General features: G+C 43.6%; 1 protein-coding gene across 5 annotated transcripts in view; it reads left to right on the plus strand.

Annotated features, from left to right (window-relative positions):
- Nucleotides 1-22,798, plus strand: part of lrp4 (low density lipoprotein receptor-related protein 4) — a 193,242-nt gene that overhangs the window by 91,600 nt on the left and 78,844 nt on the right. For all 5 annotated transcript variants that reach the window (XM_080496823.1, XM_080496825.1, XM_080496824.1 and 2 more), the window contains exon 3: nt 17,982-18,098. In XM_080496823.1, coding sequence (XP_080352949.1) covers nt 17,982-18,098 — 117 coding nt within the window. The remainder of the gene's footprint in view (nt 1-17,981; nt 18,099-22,798) is intronic.

A 22,798-nucleotide genomic window follows, 5' to 3' on the forward strand; every position in this document is an offset into this window, starting at 1 on the left:
CCTATTAAATAAGCAACAAATATTTCCTTCCTGACGTGTTCTGCCAATGTAGTCGAGTACTTTCTCAGGAATATGAGCTATTTTCAAGTTTATGATTTTCCTCTACAGGGCAGTGTTGGAGGTGTCTCTGACCTGAACTGAGCTTGTGGAAAAAAAAAGATTTTGCGTTTCTTTTTTTTCTCGCGTCAAGTAACTGTATGATGTAACAACACAGGTTTGCTGTTTGCTTTGTTGATGTCTTAAGCGGCTACGTGCATTCATTTAAAGTCACATAACCAGAAAGGCAACCACAGCTGTGTTTACTTTACTGGAATCAGTTGTGTGAGCCAGAGTGCATATTTATTACCTGTCGGAGCCTCCCTGAGATTACCCCATTGTCTACAAACAAAGCTGCACTGGCACACCGAGTCGCTCTTTTGTCCTGCCAGCAACCCGCCGGAGGACGGCGGCTGTGATCCCTGCACAGACGTTGGGCAGATTACACATGATCTGATTTGAATGGCCTCAGTCATCACAGAATGCAGACTTTTAAACCGATTTTGATCTTTGTTCCTACCATTCATTTATCACTTGTACACACATGATATAGAAATACAGGAATCAGTCGGAGCATTCTGACCACTGGCAGGTGGAGTGAACAACACTGACTCAGACCCACGTCTGCCGTATTATACCTTCATCTCTTAGTGGGTTGGACATATTAGGCAGAGAATGTATGTTTTGTCCTGAGAAGCCTTCAAAATGGGCAAATGTGAAGATTTGAGCAAAGGCCACATTGTGATGGATGGATAACAGAGTCAGAACTTCTTCCAAACTGCAGCTCTGCTTCACTTGTGGTCATTAGATCTTGTTGTCATTTTTATTGTTTCCCCTCATAAGTCCATACCATAGAAACAGAAGACACCTTGCAACAAGATTGTATTAATTCCATAAGATACAGAAAATAAGTCAGAAAAATGCAAACAAAATTTCCAGGAGTAGTAATGACACTAGAACTGGTCATAGTGATAACGGTGATACTAATAATTGAAGTCAACAACAAAGAAACCAAAATAGCGTTATATTGATGAGATACATGATCACTATGATAAATTGATAAATGTGATAAATGCTAAACCTTTTTTTCTCCTTTTTAAGTAACCCACATCCACCCACTGATGGTGTGTTTATGGTACTGTGTGTCCCGGACATGATTCATGAAGACGCTGTGAAGCAGACCGTCAGAAGTCTGGTGGGGTTCGGGGGGGGTCCTCATGTTTTGGTTCCAATTGTCACGTTATGGCTGATCAGTCTACAAAGGGAAGGCAATCATCACATGTATTGAGGTTAGTTAGGGTTTTAGTGATTCTTTTTCCACAGATAATAGATACACTCTATATTTTGCTTCACTTTCCTCCTATTTCCATTATTTCTCTCGTACACTTTGAGTATGCAGCCATGTACCGGAGGAATGATATGGAAAGAGAGAAATGACCTCCCGCAAAATGAAGGTGTAAATGCCATGAAAGCTAACATTAGATAAATTACAACTTTGTTCAGCTGGTGATAGAAAGCGCCAATATCCATCCAGTGTTGTAATGAGTTTTTTTCCTTCAGAAGCTGAATGACGGAAAACGCTAATGGTTGTGTGGTTGACGGTACTTGAGCGTTACTCACTGATGTCGAAGGCTCAGCAGAGATTTGTCATGGCAACAGGCAGACGTTTCAGCATTAACCTGTCATGATGGGCAGTACATTGTCTTGAGACGATCTGAGAAGGTCTGACACTCATTCAGTAGAACTGTTATTCTCTTGGGCTTTTGCTTTGCTCAAGATTACTTATGTAACTTAATACTTAGATATGTCAATAAAATATGACCGCTGATGCACGTATATAATCAAACAGTAAAAGTAAAACTATCACTGTGGTGGAGTAGTGTCAGTTTGACCTGGAGACAGCTTGAGAGCCTGGTTGGACTCCGGGTTCGAGACCTTCCTGTACTCTGGCGTTCTCCTACCGACCAAAGACCTCCACCCTAATTCGGCTAAAGCAAATATAGGACATGGATGACACTGAAAAGATGTGAAGTGGTCGTTTTGCATCGCTAATGCTGCCAGTTCAACTCTGGAGCTTTTCTGTGTTGAGTTTGCATGAAATCCCAGAGGAGGTTTGGTGTGGATGTTTTTTTAGTTGTTTTTTTACACAAAGTCTAAATGTGTCCGTTAATTGTCGAGTCCAAGGCCCTGTTTACGAGTGACGGCCAAATGAAGCTTCATGTGTATATTCATCACCCCTTTCCCCTTGAATATAATGTATACAGTTTTAATTGATCAAGTGTTATTTTAAAGAAAAAAAGAGAAAAAAAAAAAACTTCATGGCTTCACAATCTGGCATGGTTTTTGTTTTTAATCTGTTATGAGAAAGGCCAGCCTCTTATTTGTACCGAAGCTGTAACAGCCACTGTTGATAGTCAGTGACTCTGAAATTTGACTCACTGACTTGAGATAATATTTATCGAGGAATCTTTTCTTTTTCTTTTTTTCCCCTCCTTCCGAGCCACAAATGAAAGAAATCAGTGAAAGCAGCCAGTCTGTCCAAATTAATCATTTCCTGTCGATTTCCTGTAGTCGTTTCAGGAAATCGACTACAACTGTCGATTTCCTGAAGCCACTAGATGGCGCTGTCTGTTCAACACATGTTGGAAATCACACTTCATCACCAGTCTCTCAGACTCTGTCTTCAAACCAAGAGTCCCGTCTAGTGGAGTCAGAAAATAAAGAAAATGGTTCATGAAGCTTCATTGAAGCCACCGCTACTGTTTACACAGAAAAAAACCTGACATTTTTTATTGTGTTTTTGGGTCCATTTAGGCGACAAAAAACTCAATATTGTGTGTGTGTGTGTGTGTGTGTGTGTGTGTGTGTGTGTGTGTGTGTGTGTGTGTGTGTGTGTGTGTGTGTGTGTGTGTGTGTGTGTGTGTGTGTGTGTGTGTGTGTGTGTGTGTGTGTGTGTGTGTGTGTGTGTGTGTGTGTGTGTGTGTGCGTGTGCGTGTTCATTACAAAAACAAACAGTACCAACTTGTGGCGTGCCATGCTAACTACGTCATTTTCAGCATTTCTGCGGAAATGGACGTTGTTTTCAAACGACACTTTTCTGGAACAAAAACCTGAATTGTTTTTACTTTGAAGGTGTGAACAGGGCCAAAGGACTCAAATAAACCAAAATGTTAATATCTGTGCTCTTATTTTCTCATTCTTCTTTTCCTCATCATGTTGTCTCGATTCTGTCAGGACGTATTTAACAACCACTTGAAAATGAATCTCTACAAGCTGACCAGCGTTGCCAGATATGGCGGGTGTCCCCCAATTGGCTTTTAACTCGGCTTTTAACTTTATTTCATGCACTTGTGTCCCGACGGCGTGTTCTTCGTTGCACATATACCCACTTAATAGCTTTAACATTATTTCTTCACAGGCTGAGATTTGGGCTGTTTTCTATTGAGGTGTGTGGGTTTTTATCTTGTTTGGGCTGAAAACAGGGATTCACATCTGGCAACCCTGGTGCAGCGATGCACACTTACTTCCGTAAACAGCTTATTCAGCACATGTGCTCTGGGGCCCGAAACCGTTGGGTCCCATCACGGCAGTCGGATAGAGGTCGCTTTTAAAATGTGATGTTGATGATCATGCCAACAAAATCAGATCCCAGCAAAAAAGATGAATTGAGCATCAAGACCTGCAGTGTGGATGTGTGTTTGTTCTATTTTGGAAGGGCAGCCTGTTCAGGCTGTACTCTACCTATCCGTCGCTGTTGGCTGGGATAAGCTCCAGCAGATCAAATGGACTTTTCTTTGCCTAATAACAGCAGATTTGCTGCATCAAGTTCAATGCGTTTCAATTAATAATCCACAAAATGAAAGCTTCATGATTGTAGTGATCTGGCCTCTCTCAATGAAACAAGCCTGTTTCTTTTTTGTCTTGTTTAATTCTTTGAGGACTGTTCAAAGTGAGCATTTAAGGTTTGGGGTGCTGCTATTTTTAGTGCAGAGCTATAATTGTTTCTTTTCCACCGTCTGTAGTTCTGAGACTCATAAAAAAAAAAGTAGTTAACGGTCCTCGGTCACTAGTTTTGGAGATTTCCTTCGTTTCATTCGTCACGCTGTTCCATATACTGCTTCGAGGTGATTGGTGTTCGCCTCAGAGAGCGCGTAAAGACAGATCTGCTGCAAGTTTTCGTAAATGCACGGCAGCGTTGAACCAAGGCAGGAGGTCTGTTTATTGCTGAAGGTGGAGGGGGATGAAGAAAGCCCATCACACAAGCCGCCGGCGGACATGCTGCCAACAAAAACTGTGCTGGCAGCACCGTGCTGCTCTGACGGACCCAAATATGTGCTGGCCACTGACCAGAGCTGCCTAGAATCAGATAAGCCACCGCTGTCGGGATCGGCTACGAGAGGAAAACACAGGCAGTGGAGGGAAAGAGACTGGACAGACAGAGGGGGTTCTGTTCAGTTTTGGGCAATAAATGGGAGACGCTTTTAAATTCTGAGGAATAATGTAGCTTTGTGAAGCTTAAAAGTAATTTTCACCTTGTTATAGTAGGTTCTCATGCGTTTTAGCTCAAAATAATCCCAATCAAAAGGATCACATGCACTATTTTTCCTAAAATATACGTACTGGTACCTAATGGTTCGTTGAACCATTACAGCTGCTGCTAAATTCAGCTGCAACTGTGCTGACTCAGACCAGAAGAGCCCACATCACAGTAGTTTCAAAGTCTTTGCTTTGGCTGCATGTGATTTTTCGAACACATTTTTGGTGATAGAGCACGAGACGAACTCGTCTTGCTCATCCATGTTTATCACGTGAGACTGTGAGCTTCTCTGAAAGAACACAAACCATCTGTTCAATACCTTTTAATACAACTCGTCACTCCTCACTGAGAGGTTTCATTTAAAATGGAAAACAAAATGGTCTGATTTGGTTAACCACACATCGTCTACACAACGATGTTTTCAAGAGGAAAAGGAACACTTTCATTGTGTGTTCGCTTTCCGTTGACACGACACCGGTGTTCGCTTCAGATCTCTGTCGACGGTGGAAAACCAAACGTTTCTGAAACACTGCTTCTGTGCACGCCAGTCGATGGACAAGAACAAAAATGGCAGCCTTCAGGGTATCGTGACTCCCAGTCCATACTCTCCTGGAACTGGTCGTTTTATAGTCGACAGTCGCTGTAATAAAAATACAAATAAAGACATATTAATATATTTGACACAATAATAAAGTTACAATGCCACTTCATAGATGATGGCTTTGAGTGATGCGTCATGTGCATCACGTAAGAGCGTCTTCCGACTTTAAATGATTAACATGATTAAAATACGACGGATACAGTCATAGTGGAACCTGCAGCGCAGCACAAGGCGGTTGTCTCTGGTTGTCTCTGGTTGTCTCTGGTTGTCTCTGGTTGTCTCTGGTTGTCTCTGGTTGTCTCTGGTTGTCCGTGGTTGTCCGTGGTTGTCTCTGGTTGTCTCTGGTTGTCTCTGGTTGTCCGTGGTTGTCCGTGGTTGTCTCTGGTTGTCCGTGGTTGTCTCTGGTTGTCCGTGGTTGTCTCTGGTTGTCCGTGGTTGTCTCTGGTTGTCCGTGGTTGTCTCTGGTTGTCTCTGGTTGTCCGTGGTTGTCTCTGGTTGTCCGTGGTTGTCTCTGGTTGTCTCTGGTTGTCTCTGGTTGTCTCTGGTTGTCTCTGGTTGTCCGTGGTTGTCTCTGGTTGTCTCTGGTTGTCTCTGGTTGTCTCTGGTTGTCTCTGGTTGTCCGTGGTTGTCTCTGGTTGTCTCTGGTTGTCTCTGGTTGTCTCTGGTTGTCTCTGGTTGTCCGTGGTTGTCTCTGGTTGTCTCTGGTTGTCTCTGGTTGTCTCTGGTTGTCCGTGGTTGTCTCTGGTTGTCTCTGGTTGTCTCTGGTTGTCTCTGGTTGTCCGTGGTTGTCTCTGGTTGTCTCTGGTTGTCTCTGGTTGTCTCTGGTTGTCCGTGGTTGTCTCTGGTTGTCCGTGGTTGTCTCTGGTTGTCTCTGGTTGTCCGTGGTTGTCTCTGGTTGTCCGTGGTTGTCTCTGGTTGTCTCTGGTTGTCTCTGGTTGTCTCTGGTTGTCTCTGGTTGTCCGTGGTTGTCTCTGGTTGTCTCTGGTTGTCTCTGGTTGTCTCTGGTTGTCTCTGGTTGTCTCTGGTTGTCTCTGGTTGTCCGTGGTTGTCTCTGGTTGTCTCTGGTTGTCTCTGGTTGTCCGTGGTTGTCTCTGGTTGTCTCTGGTTGTCCGTGGTTGTCTCTGGTTGTCTCTGGTTGTCTCTGGTTGTCCGTGGTTGTCTCTGGTTGTCCGTGGTTGTCTCTGGTTGTCTCTGGTTGTCCGTGGTTGTCTCTGGTTGTCCGTGGTTGTCTCTGGTTGTCTCTGGTTGTCTCTGGTTGTCTCTGGTTGTCTCTGGTTGTCCGTGGTTGTCTCTGGTTGTCTCTGGTTGTCTCTGGTTGTCTCTGGTTGTCTCTGGTTGTCTCTGGTTGTCTCTGGTTGTCCGTGGTTGTCTCTGGTTGTCTCTGGTTGTCTCTGGTTGTCTCTGGTTGTCCGTGGTTGTCTCTGGTTGTCTCTGGTTGTCTCTGGTTGTCTCTGGTTGTCCGTGGTTGTCTCTGGTTGTCTCTGGTTGTCTCTGGTTGTCCGTGGTTGTCTCTGGTTGTCTCTGGTTGTCTCTGGTTGTCTCTGGTTGTCCGTGGTTGTCTCTGGTTGTCCGTGGTTGTCTCTGGTTGTCTCTGGTTGTCCGTGGTTGTCTCTGGTTGTCCGTGGTTGTCTCTGGTTGTCTCTGGTTGTCTCTGGTTGTCTCTGGTTGTCTCTGGTTGTCCGTGGTTGTCTCTGGTTGTCTCTGGTTGTCTCTGGTTGTCTCTGGTTGTCTCTGGTTGTCCGTGGTTGTCCGTGGTTGTCTCTGGTTGTCTCTGGTTGTCTCTGGTTGTCCGTGGTTGTCTCTGGTTGTCTCTGGTTGTCCGTGGTTGTCTCTGGTTGTCTCTGGTTGTCTCTGGTTGTCCGTGGTTGTCTCTGGTTGTCCGTGGTTGTCTCTGGTTGTCTCTGGTTGTCCGTGGTTGTCTCTGGTTGTCCGTGGTTGTCTCTGGTTGTCTCTGGTTGTCTCTGGTTGTCTCTGGTTGTCCGTGGTTGTCTCTGGTTGTCTCTGGTTGTCTCTGGTTGTCTCTGGTTGTCTCTGGTTGTCTCTGGTTGTCCGTGGTTGTCTCTGGTTGTCTCTGGTTGTCTCTGGTTGTCTCTGGTTGTCTCTGGTTGTCTCTGGTTGTCTCTGGTTGTCCGTGGTTGTCTCTGGTTGTCTCTGGTTGTCTCTGGTTGTCTCTGGTTGTCTCTGGTTGTCCGTGGTTGTCTCTGGTTGTCTCTGGTTGTCTCTGGTTGTCTCTGGTTGTCCGTGGTTGTCTCTGGTTGTCCGTGGTTGTCTCTGGTTGTCTCTGGTTGTCCGTGGTTGTCTCTGGTTGTCCGTGGTTGTCTCTGGTTGTCTCTGGTTGTCTCTGGTTGTCTCTGGTTGTCCGTGGTTGTCTCTGGTTGTCTCTGGTTGTCTCTGGTTGTCTCTGGTTGTCTCTGGTTGTCTCTGGTTGTCCGTGGTTGTCTCTGGTTGTCCGTGGTTGTCTCTGGTTGTCTCTGGTTGTCTCTGGTTGTCCGTGGTTGTCTCTGGTTGTCTCTGGTTGTCTCTGGTTGTCCGTGGTTGTCTCTGGTTGTCCGTGGTTGTCTCTGGTTGTCTCTGGTTGTCTCTGGTTGTCTCTGGTTGTCTCTGGTTGTCTCTGGTTGTCTCTGGTTGTCTCTGGTTGTCCGTGGTTGTCTCTGGTTGTCTCTGGTTGTCCGTGGTTGTCTCTGGTTGTCCGTGGTTGTCTCTGGTTGTCTCTGGTTGTCTCTGGTTGTCTCTGGTTGTCCGTGGTTGTCTCTGGTTGTCTCTGGTTGTCCGTGGTTGTCTCTGGTTGTCCGTGGTTGTCTCTGGTTGTCCGTGGTTGTCTCTGGTTGTCTCTGGTTGTCCGTGGTTGTCTCTGGTTGTCCGTGGTTGTCCGTGGTTGTCCGTGGTTGTCTCTGGTTGTCTCTGGTTGTCTCTGGTTGTCTCTGGTTGTCTCTGGTTGTCTCTGGTTGTCCGTGGTTGTCTCTGGTTGTCTCTGGTTGTCTCTGGTTGTCCGTGGTTGTCTCAGGTTGTCTCTGGTTGTCTGTGGTTGTCTCTGGTTGTCTCTGGTTGTCTCTGGTTGTCTCTGGTTGTCCGTGGTTGTCTCTGGTTGTCTCTGGTTGTCCGTGGTTGTCTTTGGTTGTCTCTGGTTGTCTCTGGTTGTCTTTGGTTGTCTCTGGTTGTCTCTGGTTGTCCGTGGTTGTCTCTGGTTGTCTCTGGTTGTCCGTGGTTGTCTCTGGTTGTCTCTGGTTGTCTCTGGTTGTCTCTGGTTTTCCGTGGTTGTCTCTGGTTGTCTCTGGTTGTCTCTGGTTGTCTCTGGTTGTCTCTGGTTGTCCGTGGTTGTCCGTGGTTGTCTCTGGTTGTCTCTGGTTGTCTCTGGTTGTCTCTGGTGGTCCGTGGTTGTCTCTGGTTGTCTCTGGTTGTCTCTGGTTGTCTCTGGTTGTCTCTGGTTGTCTCTGGTTGTCCGTGGTTGTCTCTGGTTGTCTCTGGTTGTCTCTGGTTGTCTCTGGTTGTCTCTGGTTGTCTCTGGTTGTCTCTGGTTGTCTCTGGTTGTCCGTGGTTGTCTCTGGTTGTCTCTGGTTGTCTCTGGTTGTCTCTGGTTGTCTCTGGTTGTCCGTGGTTGTCTCTGGTTGTCTCTGGTTGTCTCTGGTTGTCCGTGGTTGTCTCTGGTTGTCTCTGGTTGTCTCTGGTTGTCTCTGGTTGTCCGTGGTTGTCCGTGGTTGTCTCTGGTTGTCTCTGGTTGTCCGTGGTTGTCTCTGGTTGTCTCTGGTTGTCTCTGGTTGTCTCTGGTTGTCCGTGGTTGTCTCTGGTTGTCTCTGGTTGTCTCTGGTTGTCTCTGGTTGTCTCTGGTTGTCCGTGGTTGTCTCTGGTTGTCTCTGGTTGTCTCTGGTTGTCCGTGGTTGTCTCTGGTTGTCCGTGGTTGTCTCTGGTTGTCTCTGGTTGTCCGTGGTTTTCTCTGGTTGTCTCTGGTTGTCTCTGGTTGTCTCTGGTTGTCCGTGGTTGTCTCTGGTTGTCTCTGGTTGTCTCTGGTTGCAGTCTTGTGAACGAGTCGTCCAGGGACAAGTTCTCCTAGAATCAATAAAAATGCAACTTGCTTGTCTGTCCATATGAATGTCTGTTTTCTCCCATTGTTAATGTTTATAGTGAACTGTTCTCTGCTGCAAAACAACCAACAGCACCCCTGAATGGCCCAGCGAACATTGTCGTGTAAATACAAAGAACACTGCATTTTCCCTTTAAACGTTGTTGTGTAAACATGGCCTTTTCTCTCTATTTATTTTTTTTTAGCAATGAAAGAGCTGAAGTTCAGATTTTTCTGACTTTGGCGTTTTAGAAAATAGTCCATCCAGCAACACAATATACGGCGCCCGGAACATCCAGGAATGTGAAGAGGAGAAAATCAAAATGACAGCAGCAGAATCAAGTCTAAATCCTTCGACAAGCAAGCGTGTGAATAGTTCTGGTAGAGTTCCGCTGAATAGTTTTCATCAAGTCTCCAAGGTTTTGAAACTGTCCGTACGCATTGCACAAGTCATAAAATCAAATGTTTCACACATGCAGACATTAATGCGAGCAGTGTGGCTCTCATGTTGAACCAAAGTGCGGCAAAGGAGCATTCAGGAGGTTTTTCCGGCTCTTCCTGTGTGATCCACATGGCCAGTGTTCATCCTCGCGCCTCTACAAGCCTCCACAAGTGAACTCTCTAGGCTCTCGTTAGACTTGCAGGCCGCTCTCGCACTCTCCAGAGTCCACATCTGTTTTCCGGTGTCTCCCTCTCTCTCTCTCTCTCTCTCTCTCTCTCTCCATCTCATCCGTCCTCCCACCCTTTGAGCCGGTGTGATAAGCGACGCTCAGGCAGATATATTAATCCCATTAGAGCCACTTGATTCGGCTGCTCTACAGTAAAGGAGAGGCCAATAACTCAAGCTGCTCAAGGCCACTTAAAGGCGACCACATACAGCTTCCTGACGACGCGCCAGTGCGGCCACGTCGGATGTGCGCGCTCTCACCGCAGTCACTAGCCATGTGGAATCAAAGGAGCTCATTATGTTCGGTTTATTAAAAAAAAAAAAATGCTTTGAAACAAACTGGAAACAGACTCCCTGCTGGATTTTCGCAGAAACTGCAGCAAGTTTTTCAGCATGTAGGGATGACTTGTGTATATTTTCCTATTGACACGGGACATGTGGAGCCGTGCCGAAGACTGCTTTGGCTGCATCTGAAATAAGTTTGGAATATCTGCTCCAGAGAGTTTAGGTGTCAGTGCTGGATAATGAAGGTGAGTGGGCTGTTTGTCGTGTGCTCGGCATCCAAAATCAAATAGCATCTTTTCTTTCTCGGAAGCAGCATCCCTGGCTGCAGAACCTCCACTCTCAGGCTCCTCCACTGTCAGACAGGAAGTGCTCATTCAAAATAAAATGGGACGGAATGAAATGCTGAAATGCTCGTGGAAAATTCAGAATGCGTTAATTAGTTAACATTAAAAGTTACTTTCTTGAATGTAGTACAGTATATATTGTTTTTGCCTTTTTATCTATAAAGCATGTGTAGCCTGAGTATTTATGCCAATACATGATTGTATATTGTACTATTTCTGAACGTATAGTATTGGATCATTTATGGCCACAAATTATCGTATAATATACAATAGTATCTTCCATGCAGTATTTTTGATATGAGAAAAATTGACTGTAGCATCGCTCTAATATAAAGGAATCATTTTAATGAATGCAGTGAAAATGCTGAAGAATTATAATTTATTGAAACTCAGTATGACCTGGTGTCCTTATGGGTAAAGTTTTCAGTGTGTTGCAGGTTGTTGGTTGTCGCCATGTTGGCACATCAGAGATCAACCATAAACACATACCATATAAAATATAAATTAAAATGAAGGAGAAAATTAAAAGCAGCCACTTTTATCAATCAGTACTGGATTAATTTTACTCCTGGATTTGATACATGTTAATCTCTTTACTACAACTGATTAAGGTTGAGCTATTTTTAACAACTTCAGATACTAATATAAACTACAGTAATGCACCATGTTGCTTTACATTATATGTTGATACTTTGGCCGTCCTGTGAGAACCTCGCTTCTCTAAAACGTTCACGAGCTGAGAAAAACACGTTTTCTACTTCATTGCCATGCATTAGCTACTGCATGGAGGATTTATTGATTACTGTATGTTTTACAAATTGTTTCACCCATCAGATATACAAACAGTTTCTTTCCATTATGTAGTGAAAAAAGGTCAACCTGGGTACTTTATTGATAGTCAACGTTAAGTTAACACGTAACCTAAACCACTGGTTTAACACGCTGTTATCATCATCAATATATGTTAGTTTATAGCAGGTATATCAACAGCGACACGCAAGAAACCAGACATTCACAGCTTTTTCGGGAAATTTCAAACTTACCGCTATGTGGCTTGCGTCTGCGCATTCGGGTTGAATGTGTCGTCATTTCCTGTCTGACAGTGGAGGAAGCCTGAGAGTGGAGGTCCTGCAGCCAGACCCCTCTCCATCCCTGTAACAATCTTTTTTCTTCATTATTTAAGCTTGGCACAAATATTCCCAGAGCTCGGTATGTTGCAGAGGAGGCTGAAACCTCCCAGCAGGACAGAGGGTGTTTGCACATCTAAGAAGAATATTTCACCCGAGGAGCTTTAATAATAGTTGTCTCTTTCAGTCCGGAGCAGCTCAGTTCATCTCCCCGCTCCCGCTGTGAATACCAGAAGCGTTCTAGTCCGTTTGATTTGGGTTGGTGTTCGACATTAAGAGGGGAATTCATGCTAATTGCCATATAAGAACTAAGTTTCCCACAAACTATTTCAAAACAGCATCATAATTTCCACATTAAGAAAATGTTACCTCATTAGGTTGGAGTTTTTGCCTCTTTGTCTCTTTAAATTTAGCTTTCGGTGTTGAATTATTCACAGTTTGAGACTTTTTCTTTTTACAAGCATAATTGCAATCATTTTACACTACACTAGTTTTTCTCAGATACAGATAATCGATCATGTGGTCATATGATCATATGATCATAATCATCTTAACTTTTCAGAATGACCAAAATCACTAAAGGTTCAAATTGTGCAAATTGAGAAAAAAATGTTTTACTTCCCCCTGTGACTCAAACTCCAATAGAGTATAGCGGCCTTCACCTGTGATTGGAGGTAAACAACAGTTGTTTTTATTGTTTTTATTTTTACTTCACTAAACCTTGTTTGTGTTTTTTAACTTATGCCCTCTAACTACCATAAAAGATTATTGTATCAGTACTACTATTTTAATTATTAGTTATTTTGTTATCATTACTGTTCTGCTTACTTGGACTATATTTTGCATTTCTACTTGTTTAAATGGATTATGGGTTTGGGGGGGCTTTGTGTCTTTGTGTTGTATTTTCTGTATGCATAAAAACAATTAAATGTGTTTAAAAAACGTTTTTTACTAAATGATTAAAATTGGCTTAAAGAAAAGACAGCAGTTTTTATCCCCGAGGGGAAATTCAGCTGTCTGGTAGTGCTACGCGATATCAGATGAATATGTGGTAATATTGTGACTCACAACATTAGAAGTTTCAATACATATATACATTTAAGTCTATTATCATGTACTTTAAGATGTGACTTTTTTATTTCAAAATATAAATTACCACCACTTGTAATCGGGCCATGTTTTTGTTGTTTTCTTACCTGTCAGGTAGTGCGGCTTCATCTGATTGGCCAAATACGTCGATTTACAGAGCGTGAAAGCATGGAAGTGTTTGGAATCGAAAAGTCTTTTATGTTCTGTATTTCACGTAAAAATAAAATTTAAATGTATTGTTCAGCTGTTCAGAAAAGCAGCACCAATCCCTCCACTCATCAACTATTCAGTAGTTTTGAAAGGGAAGCACTGATCCAAGTTTTTTCTCTTCCGATCTGATCCCAATACTATTCCAATACCAGAGCTGTTTGCTATAATATTATTATTATTATCATTTTTGTTGATTTTATATGAGGCAGTAATAAACCCCTCTCTACAGTAAAGTATGAAATGTAGGAATGTTTGCATGTTTTCTGTCAAAAAACAACTTGAGGTTAGTAGAAGGTCAGAAAAGGAAGCAGTACAAAGTATTTTAGTTCCATTTGGACAATGTTGGGGCCTGTGTGACGTCATCATCTCTAATAAACTAGTTCTATCTTTAAAACCTCACAATCACTTTATTAATCCCTGGAGAACTTATTTAGCAACACAGTACAAACTGCAGTGTTTCCAGCTCTAATGCAGCACAAATGATTGGGATTATTTTCAGTGAGTTTAGCGTGGAGGGGGACGCAGCTTCACGGAGGTGTGAATCACCTGCTACAGCGGAGGAGCTGCTGTTCATTGTTTTGACGCTGCGGTCAGCGCTGCTCTCCTGGAGAGCGGGAGTTTTAAAACGGTTAGCACAGTGCTACTTCTCCAGCCTGATCGCTGGTTTCAAACTGTGGAAAGGATTCCCTGACTCATTACTCCACGTCTCATTGAGACCCGCCTCCATTCAGGAAATCCAGTCCACATTTTGCAGCCCGCCAGCAGAGCAGCGGCAGGGAAACGCTGTCGAGTCATTTCAGCAACAATAGAGCAGATGAGACTTCATGGATCTGAAATCTCCGCAGGTTGGAACACAAATTTCTGATGTGTGGATTACGTTGGTATTTGAAGCTGACACTGGATCGGATCGGCCCCGTCCCGATCTGGTCTCAGAGTTTGTGTGTGTAAAAGAGTTCAGGATAGGGCTGGGCGATATGGCCTTTGGTCAATGTCTCAATAATCTTAAGCTATATCACAATACACGATATATATCTTGATATTTTGCCTTCTCAACACTTGATGCATGCAATCACACGAGTATGACGATTCTACATTGTTGTTCACGCTACATTAATATGTGCTAATATTTAACTTGGATACAATATCACATACAAACCACAACAAACTGAATCTTGCCAAAACAGTATTTATTTAACAGCAAATTACTTACAAAAAGGAGACTTACAGGCCGGTGCAAAGGAGCCGTCGAGTGCAAGTGGACATTGTGGCGCTCGGAGGAGACGACCCCTCCCTGGAGGTCGAGGTCTTGTGTGTTTGGGTGTCTCACTGTGGGCTTTAGCACAGTGTAATCAATAGTTAACAGTACAGGGGCAATGCTTCCCATATGACAGAGACGGTGCTGTTATTGTGTCGCTTCAAAGTGTCAGTCTGACTGGTGAATCAACACGTTTAAGAAGAGATGAAAGCGTGGGCCTGCTATTCTGTGACTGCCTGCAGAGGAAGTGGATGGCATTATTGTGTGATTAATGGAAAACAACAGGAGCAGGAAATAGGCCACAATACAACGTGCAGTGCACCTGCTCTCTGCAGCTTCTGAAACATAACGCCGTCTTTGATGTGGTTTTATGCTGAGGTGCAATTCTCTTTAATCTATTTTGGATCTGCGACATCAATATTGTTGTCAGCCGTGTGCTGGAAACGCTTCTGTGAACTGGAGGAATGAAGGAGGTAGAAGTTTGGTACATTATGAAATGATCACAGGAAGCAAATAACTCGCGTTGTGCTCGATTGAACTCACTGAAGCTTTTTAGTGTTTTTCACAAGAGATGGGAGGGCGATACCTTGCTCCTGTTGAATCAGGGAGTTTCTGAGGCCTCGTTTACATTTGTCATTGAGTTTAGTGTCCCTTTACACGGCAACATGGCTTGAAGCCACTGAACACACAACTTTTTGAAAACTGCTCCCAAACTGCTTCACGTGAAACATCGTGGGAATGGGAGAACATTCTGAACAATTATTTTCTCCGGCCCTGTTGTGTGGTAGCAGCATTTTTCAAAAAGTTGCACCCACCACCGCCACCCTCCTATCCCCCGCCCAAAAACTGACACGTTCAGTGGCTCCGACCACCATTGCCATTTAAACATTCCCCCAAACAGTGTGTGTGTGTGTGTGTGTGTGTGTGCGTGTGCGTGTGCGTGTGCGTGCAGAAGAGCAAAAGATCAATATTTGCATACATTTCAAATGGCGCCTGATTCGTGCACCTAAACAATCTGAAGGTCGGTTTAGCTGGCGCAGCAGCGATCTGCTTGTGCGTGTGTTTTTATATGTGCCAGTGTGTGTGTGTGTCTCTTTTTCTGCGGATAAGCTGAATTATTTATTGAAATGTCGAGAAGCAGAATTCCCCCCGTTGGTAAGTTGAAGCCATAAATCTGCTGATGCCAGGTCAAAGCTGGATCTGAAGCGTCAGACGGCTTCAGCTGACAAAGGCGGAGAAGTCTCCGGATGGTTTTGTGAGTGTCATGACTTTACTTGACAGGCTCTCGGGAGGATGGCTTCAAGAAATGCAGCAACTTTTGTAGCTTCGATTGTTTCGTTTTTTTTGCTGGGAGGCTTGAATGAAAACGAAGGAATGTGTGTGGTTCTCTTGCAACTTTTAATAGTGCAAATCGCTTAATGTGTGACACAATAGGTAAACGGCCAACACAGAAATCAAGAGGAAGATACTTCCTTCTGTATTCCCGACTACTTTGATCCTTCTACTTCATAGATGAGTTCACATCTTCTCTCATCCCTCCAGTCTGTCATTTCTTTCTGAGCGAAGGATTTCTGGTCATAGTTGTGATTCAGGCCTTGGAAGACAAAAGATACCAGAACGACTATCAGATGGAGTGAAAAGGATGTAAAAATGGTAATCCTTTATTTCTGATTATGATTTCTGAACGGGGAAAAAGTACCAGCAAATATTGGAAATAAAACAAGAATGAATAAGATCTACAAATAATTTTTTTGTACATTTTTAAAGCATCTTAATTTCTGTGCAACTGTAGATATAAAACTGCCCAAAAATGCTACTTGATGACAATAATGTCCTTTCAACCAGGCTCAGAAATGAGTTTTTCCAGGAATGCGCCAGGCGTGCAGATGCAGTGGGGCCGCTGACAGAGTTGTGTAATTCAGACACAACAGAGTTCATGAGAAGGTGAGGGGGAAATAGGGGGGGGACGCAGACGGAGCCGAGCGGCACGCCAGAGTCCAGAGTCCTCTGCTCATGTCTCTCTTTGTGTTTCCCCCTGAATAATGGAAGATCCATGCAGGGGTATGTGGGTCAGTGGGGCTTTGCTCTGCCTCGAGATCAGCGCCACGCCCAAACGCGCCCCTGCTAATAAACACACACACACACACACACACACACACACACACACAATTCAGTCCACCGTCTGGCCGCCTGGCGGGGTACCTCACGACATGACGTCATACATTTTTCATAAAGTCTGCGTGGCTCGGTCAATATTTCATATGTGGTATTGACAGGCGGGCGAGAGTCCACTGTAAGAAGTTGCTACTCCCTCCCTCCTTCCCTCCCAACCTCCCCCTTCCCTCCCTCTCTGGCCTGTAATTAAATTAGCCGTGTCTGCGGATGACAAAGGACCAGTCATTGGGGCTCTGCTTAGATAGCGAGTTGCTGCACTTAGAGCGGATATGAAGTTAAGGAGGAATGCTGCTCTCAGAGAGAGAGAGAGAGAGAGAGAGAGAGAGAGAGAGAGAGAGAGAGAGAGAGAGAGAGAGAGAGAGAGAGAGAGAGAGAGAGAGAGAGAGAGAGAGAGAGAGAGAGAGAGAGAGAGAGAGAGAGAGAGAGAGAGAGAGAGAGAGAGAGAGAGAGAGAGAGAGAGAGAGAGAGAGAGAGAGAGAGAGAGAGAGAGAGAGAGAGAGAGAGAGAGAGAGAGAGAGAGAGAGAGAGAGAGAGAGAGAGAGAGAGAGAGAGAGAGAGAGAGAGAGAGAGAGAGAGAGAGAGAGAGAGAGAGAGAGAGAGAGAGAGAGAGAGAATAAACCCCCACCTGCTGAAGAAGTAGCCGGAGATTCAGGCCGATGCAGGAATATTCTAAGGTCTCACTGCTTTCTCCTTGAACGTTGTGTGATTGACATGACTTCGTCCATTAATCAGATGTTCACGTTGGCCTTGTTCCAATTCAAGAGAATAAAAGGTCAGAGACAGTAAAGGTCAAGAGGTCATTAGTGTGCAGAGGTCACATCTGGTTTGGATTGATTGGATTCACTTCTTCATTTATTTTACCACTGCAATGCTTAGATATTGTATTTTACTGGTATTGGAACAGTTGATGTTGATTATTTGTATTTTCACTTAAGGCCTCTTTCTGACACGATCAAATACATTTATTTAGACTTTCTGAAGAAATGTAGAATTAAAAAGAAAAAAAGCAGCCCTTTTGAATTTTGTTTTTGTTTAAATAACTTTGTGTACTTTGTTGTCACTTTCAGTATTACTGTGTGTTTTTCATCCCTCTGTGCCGTGAGTGGACAGTTCCACTGCAACGCTTTACTTCTCTGATTTCATGGCAGTTTTTTTAAATATCAGTATTGTCTGGAAGCTATCAGGTTATTTCACAGACTTCTCTTTCCAGTTGTTAATATTGACCAAACATTACGGGACTTCATATGTATTTTATCATGTGCTTTCATTTGGGTTTTTCCATTGTACAATGTATAATTGAAAGATTGAACCTTCATATTGTGCTGAAATGTCTGTTACAACTTTGCCTTTATTGGGACAGTCATAATCCAACTAATGAATCATATATGTGCAAAAAGCTATGTTTCTTTACTTTCTGGAATTTTTGAATATATGTGACCCAATTCATCCAAAACCTGAAACCAGCAGAGCACCAGAGGTTTAGTGAAATATCAGGAATAAAGTGGGAGCAGAGAAATATCCTGTCTGATTTGACAGATCCGCTCCTCCTGGTTGTGTGTGTTAACATTCCCTAACAGTCCGGAACGTTTGTCCCGCAGTGCTCCCGACTTGCTCGCCGCTCGACTTCCACTGCGACAACGGCAAGTGCATCCGTCGATCCTGGGTGTGTGACGGAGACAACGACTGCGAGGACGACTCCGACGAGCAGGACTGCCGTGAGTACATTTCTACCATTTCGGCTGGGAAATACAAAAAAAAACCAAAACAAAAACCCCGACAGTTGCTTTTGAGACACTTACACACACAGATGCACGTGTAACCTGCAGCGACAGACTCCGGGGGGAAGAGTTATTAAAAGTGGACAGATGTTTGAGGCAGTCATGTGCAATGAGGTGTTTGTTTTGCCTGCATGTCACACCCACAAGCACACACCAACCACTCTCTGGCAACACCTCTCACCTCACTTTAGTCTGGTCTTTTGTTGACTTTTCGGAGGTTATTCACCGAGAATACTTTTCTCATCCAGTAAACAGCAGCTCTGTCGAATGACAACAGGTGAAACAAAGTATTAACATTATTAACACTAATTGTAGTGCTAAGAACATAACTTGTAAACGTTACAGTAATCTATTACTTCATGTTATGCTATTGCTTAACATTAACACTGCCCCGCACCTGTCATTCGCTGCTGTCTGTCAGTCTTTACACACACACACACACACACACACACACACACACACACACACACACACACACACACACACACACACACACACACACACACACACACACACTCATCCCAAAATACCCCTCAGCTGCCTGCCAGGCAGTATGTGGCCTGTGCTGGGTGAAGTCTCCATGTGTGCATCATTTCCAGTTTCACGTCAAAATCCTTGATTCAAATTAAGACTTTTAACACCTGATACTTCTTTTTTTCTTCTAATATTGCGCTCACAAACTGAAGGTAAATAGAAATGCGATTAAAACGATGTATATGTGCAGTTCTTGGAAGTGTGAGTGTGTGTGTGTGTGTGTGTGTGTGTGTGTGTGTGTGTGTGTGTGTGTGTGTGTGTGTGTGTGTGTGTGTGTGTGTGTGTGTGTGTGTGTGTGTGTGTGTGTGTGTGTGTGTGTGTGTGTGTGTGTGTGTGTGTGTGTGTGTGTGTGTGTGTGTGTGTGTGTGTGTGTGTGACTCTGCAGGCCAGTGGTTCCATCACACTGTCAGTCTGGTTGGTGATTCAGTTTAATCGTCGTTCAGACAGGAATAGTTGCAGGGAGTGACGCTCTCCTGACGGAGGCGACACATGGCGGGAAGACCCGGGCGGGGCTCTCTGAGCGATGAACTGGTGAATGTGAGGGTTCGTTCAACCCGTCGGCATGTTGCTGCAATGCAACACTTTACCAAGAGTAACAATCTGCTTCATTGCTTGTTTTTCAATGACTTCGGTTTAACAATTCTGTTTAACAAGAACTGAAAACGGCACGATGCTTTTTGTAATACAGCCACCCATGAAGGCCCACTCAGTGTTTACTGTACTGGAAACAAAACAATGCTTCAGAAAAACTCTGTGTCATTATTTACAAGGAGACAAACTAACTAAGTAAAAAGAACTCAAAAGTTCAGTTTTCAAATACTCCTCACAATGAATAAAAGCAGAAAAAAAGCAAGCAATGTAAGGTCACCTCGGTCACCTGAAACACGCCTCTAAATTAAATGTATTATAATTATTATTATTATGAACAAAATGGTAGTTGGTTCGTTTGGCTGTTATTTCTGTTGCGGACTGGCCGAGGTGAGTTGTAATGCGTTTACTGTTACATTTAAATAAAGGGGTCCCATCATGACAAATTCACTTTCCAAAGGTTTTCCAGCAGTACTAATCGTCTCCAGACCTGGAACGACGCCCCAGAAGTGAAGACAGTGTGTCCTCTCTCTCCCTGGTTGTTCCAGCTTTTAAAAAGTGTGTTGCTCCAAGCAGCCAATCAGAAATCAAACCCTATATAGTGTCATCGGGGGTTCAGCCAATCACAATCAAGGTAGGCTCCTCCCTTTGACTCCTCCCACAATCAGGCAGCTCTGCTCTGGCACATGGCACCACGAGAGGAAGAACTTCCTCTTCTTCCTGAGATGGGCGTGTGTGGGCGGGGCCAGTCCAGCTCACACAGACACAGCAGATTCTGAATGCAGCTCCTATGATCCAATATTCAAAGGGATGAAAATCAAGTAGAAGCTGGATTTGGGGCAGTAAATTCTAAATACAAGGTTTTTGAACCAATGAGTTCAATGTGAGAGTGTTGAGAAGCTGGATAATATGACCCCTCTAAAGAATTTCTTGGATAAATGGTGTTGAGAAGTTTTGATATAACATGTACTGTTGACATTTACTTGAGTCCAGTTCTGTAGAAAAAAAAAACAAACACAACATTTTCTCCAATATCCTAAACTTCATGCTGGTAGTTCCGTTTACTTTTGACTGGAATATATCAAAGTAATTGCATTGTTTTCAGAGCGACTTGTGCATCAGTTGACGCCATGTGACCAATCAGACGAAGCCAGACAGTCACATGACTGCGAACAAACTCTCACTTGATGTGCCAAGAAAACGCAGCCCGTTATCAACAATGATAGGAAATGATTAAAAAAATACGTGACATTTTGTAAAGTTGTATATATTTACTGCCTCATTAAAAGTTATATTGTTACTTTTATTAAAAGTTCTATTGTTTAATTGTATCTGGATTGGCACTTCCCCATGTTTACTCAATTACTACCGTTGGATACTCTGCCCACCTCGCCACTCGTGAGGAGATGGATGTTTAATTGTTCATCCAACTATAATCACTCGTGCCATTAATCCTCGCTACCTTTTTATATGTATATGAAAAATTTAAACCACCAAAAGTTTGGATTTGTTTTGATTAGTATTGAATAAATTAGAATTAATGAATTTGTCAGTTTTCCCCTCTGCTATTGTTGCCCCAGTTTAATGTCAATTTTTTTTTTTACATGTACAGATGCAGAAAAGACGGTCATGTACTTTAAATTTTAACTGGATGTTAACGATCAGTTGTTTTTGAGCTTGTAGACATGTACTCTCGTTGTACTAGTTTTTTTATTATTCAAGTAAGGGACAAACAAACATAATGACAATTTTCTTCTTGCTAGTATGTTTTGCAGTCATGGAGGGGCTGGTTGGAATATATAGAGTGCATTAATGCACAAATTCTGCTTCCAATTAGGAATAAAATAAAAAAATAAAAGAAGAAATTCAGCAGTCAATAATTGCCGGTACTTATGCACATTGTGTATGATGGTTCTATGAGGTACTCTGGATGAATTACCTGGGATCTTTTCTCAGCAACGGACCAGGAAGGCGCCTGCAGCTGCCTCACCAGATTTAGAAGAGTCAGGCGGCGTGCGATGAATCCCTCTGCATGCAGACTCGGAATGAACGAACTGGTTCGCCCAGCAGGTGGTGGGACACAAGAACTTCGCTGTCTTTTGAGAAGTTGCTGCATTTATTTACTGTCAAAACTGCCAAAGTTGCAGACACACTGCAGCGCTCTGCTCGCACTGATGTATCGCACTGTCCAGTGGCTCGGCTCACCGCGACACACATGTTTTCTCCCGGCAGGACACACAGCTCACGTATCACTACACACAGCTCACGTATCACTACACACAGCTCACGTATCACTACACACAGCTCACGTATCACTACACACTCACTGCCAGCTTTTTCTTTTGTTTGTTTTTCTTTTTTTTGTCTTACCTCGAGGCAACTGGCGCAGTGTGAAGAAACACCTGGATGCTGCAGTGTTGAGAAAATCCCTCGGACATGTTTACCGTGACTGCAATTTATTTTGCTGCTGCACATACATTTTTGAATTACACTCGAGAGGTTGTTTATTAGAGGAGGTTCACTATTGTGGTATATTTTAAAAAAGAAGTTAAAAAAATACACATTTTGTACAGGAAATGTCCATAAATACCAACTGGTGATAGATTTCTACTTTTAAAGTGTCCAAGTAAGTATAATTGTATGAATGAATGGTTTATTTTGGTTTTCTTTCTTTCTTTCTTTCTTTTTAACAATATCAGGAGCTGAAATGGGTATAGGCTGAAGCCCAAGCTTCTTTTTGCCTATTCCTTAAAAACCCATAAAGTTACCCAGGACATCACTGATACGAGAGAGAAGAAAACAACAACATGACAGTTTGGTACCAAAAAGAATGGAAAACGGAAGTGTTTTAAAACAAAGTAAGACCTGTAACCAGATTTATTGTAAAAGATACAGATGTAGAATACAAGGCATCCAAACAACTCGCATTTTCTGAATTGACAAAACCATGTCTAACACTCATTGCGTTTCACAGTCAAGCCGGCAGGATCGGCCATATAAGGTCTGGATTGTTGGCAGGTTTTGTTGTTGTTTGTTGTGGGAGGCTTGGGTGTGGTGGTCTGAGAAGCGATCTCCCATCCTCCTGTTGGACTCACTATGCTGGAAGCTCCAGCATCCCAAAAGACAATTCATCACATGGCCGACACTCGGAGACAGACCATCACACCAACGACTGATTCACAGTCAGGCCCGTTTATGTGATACATTTATCTGAAAACAAAAAACATCCGGTACTTTTTGAGTCTGTTTATACGACAGCAAAACGGTTCTCATGGTGGAACTTTTCAAAAATGCTCCGTCTCCATGTAAACGAGGGAAATGGCCACTTTTCTGAAATGCTGCAACTGCACATGCGCCACAGTAAACAATTCTTGTGCACGTGCTCAGTAGACAGACAATAACAACAATGGCGGGCTCCAGAGTGTCATGACGCCCAGTCCATGTTCTGGGACTTGGTCCTTTTGTCGTCGACTGTCACCAATTCAACTTTGCCGTCTGTCCACCTCAATATACTG

This window comes from Blennius ocellaris (assembly GCF_963422515.1).
Source record: "Blennius ocellaris genome assembly, chromosome: 1".
NCBI lineage: Eukaryota > Metazoa > Chordata > Actinopteri > Blenniiformes > Blenniidae > Blennius > Blennius ocellaris.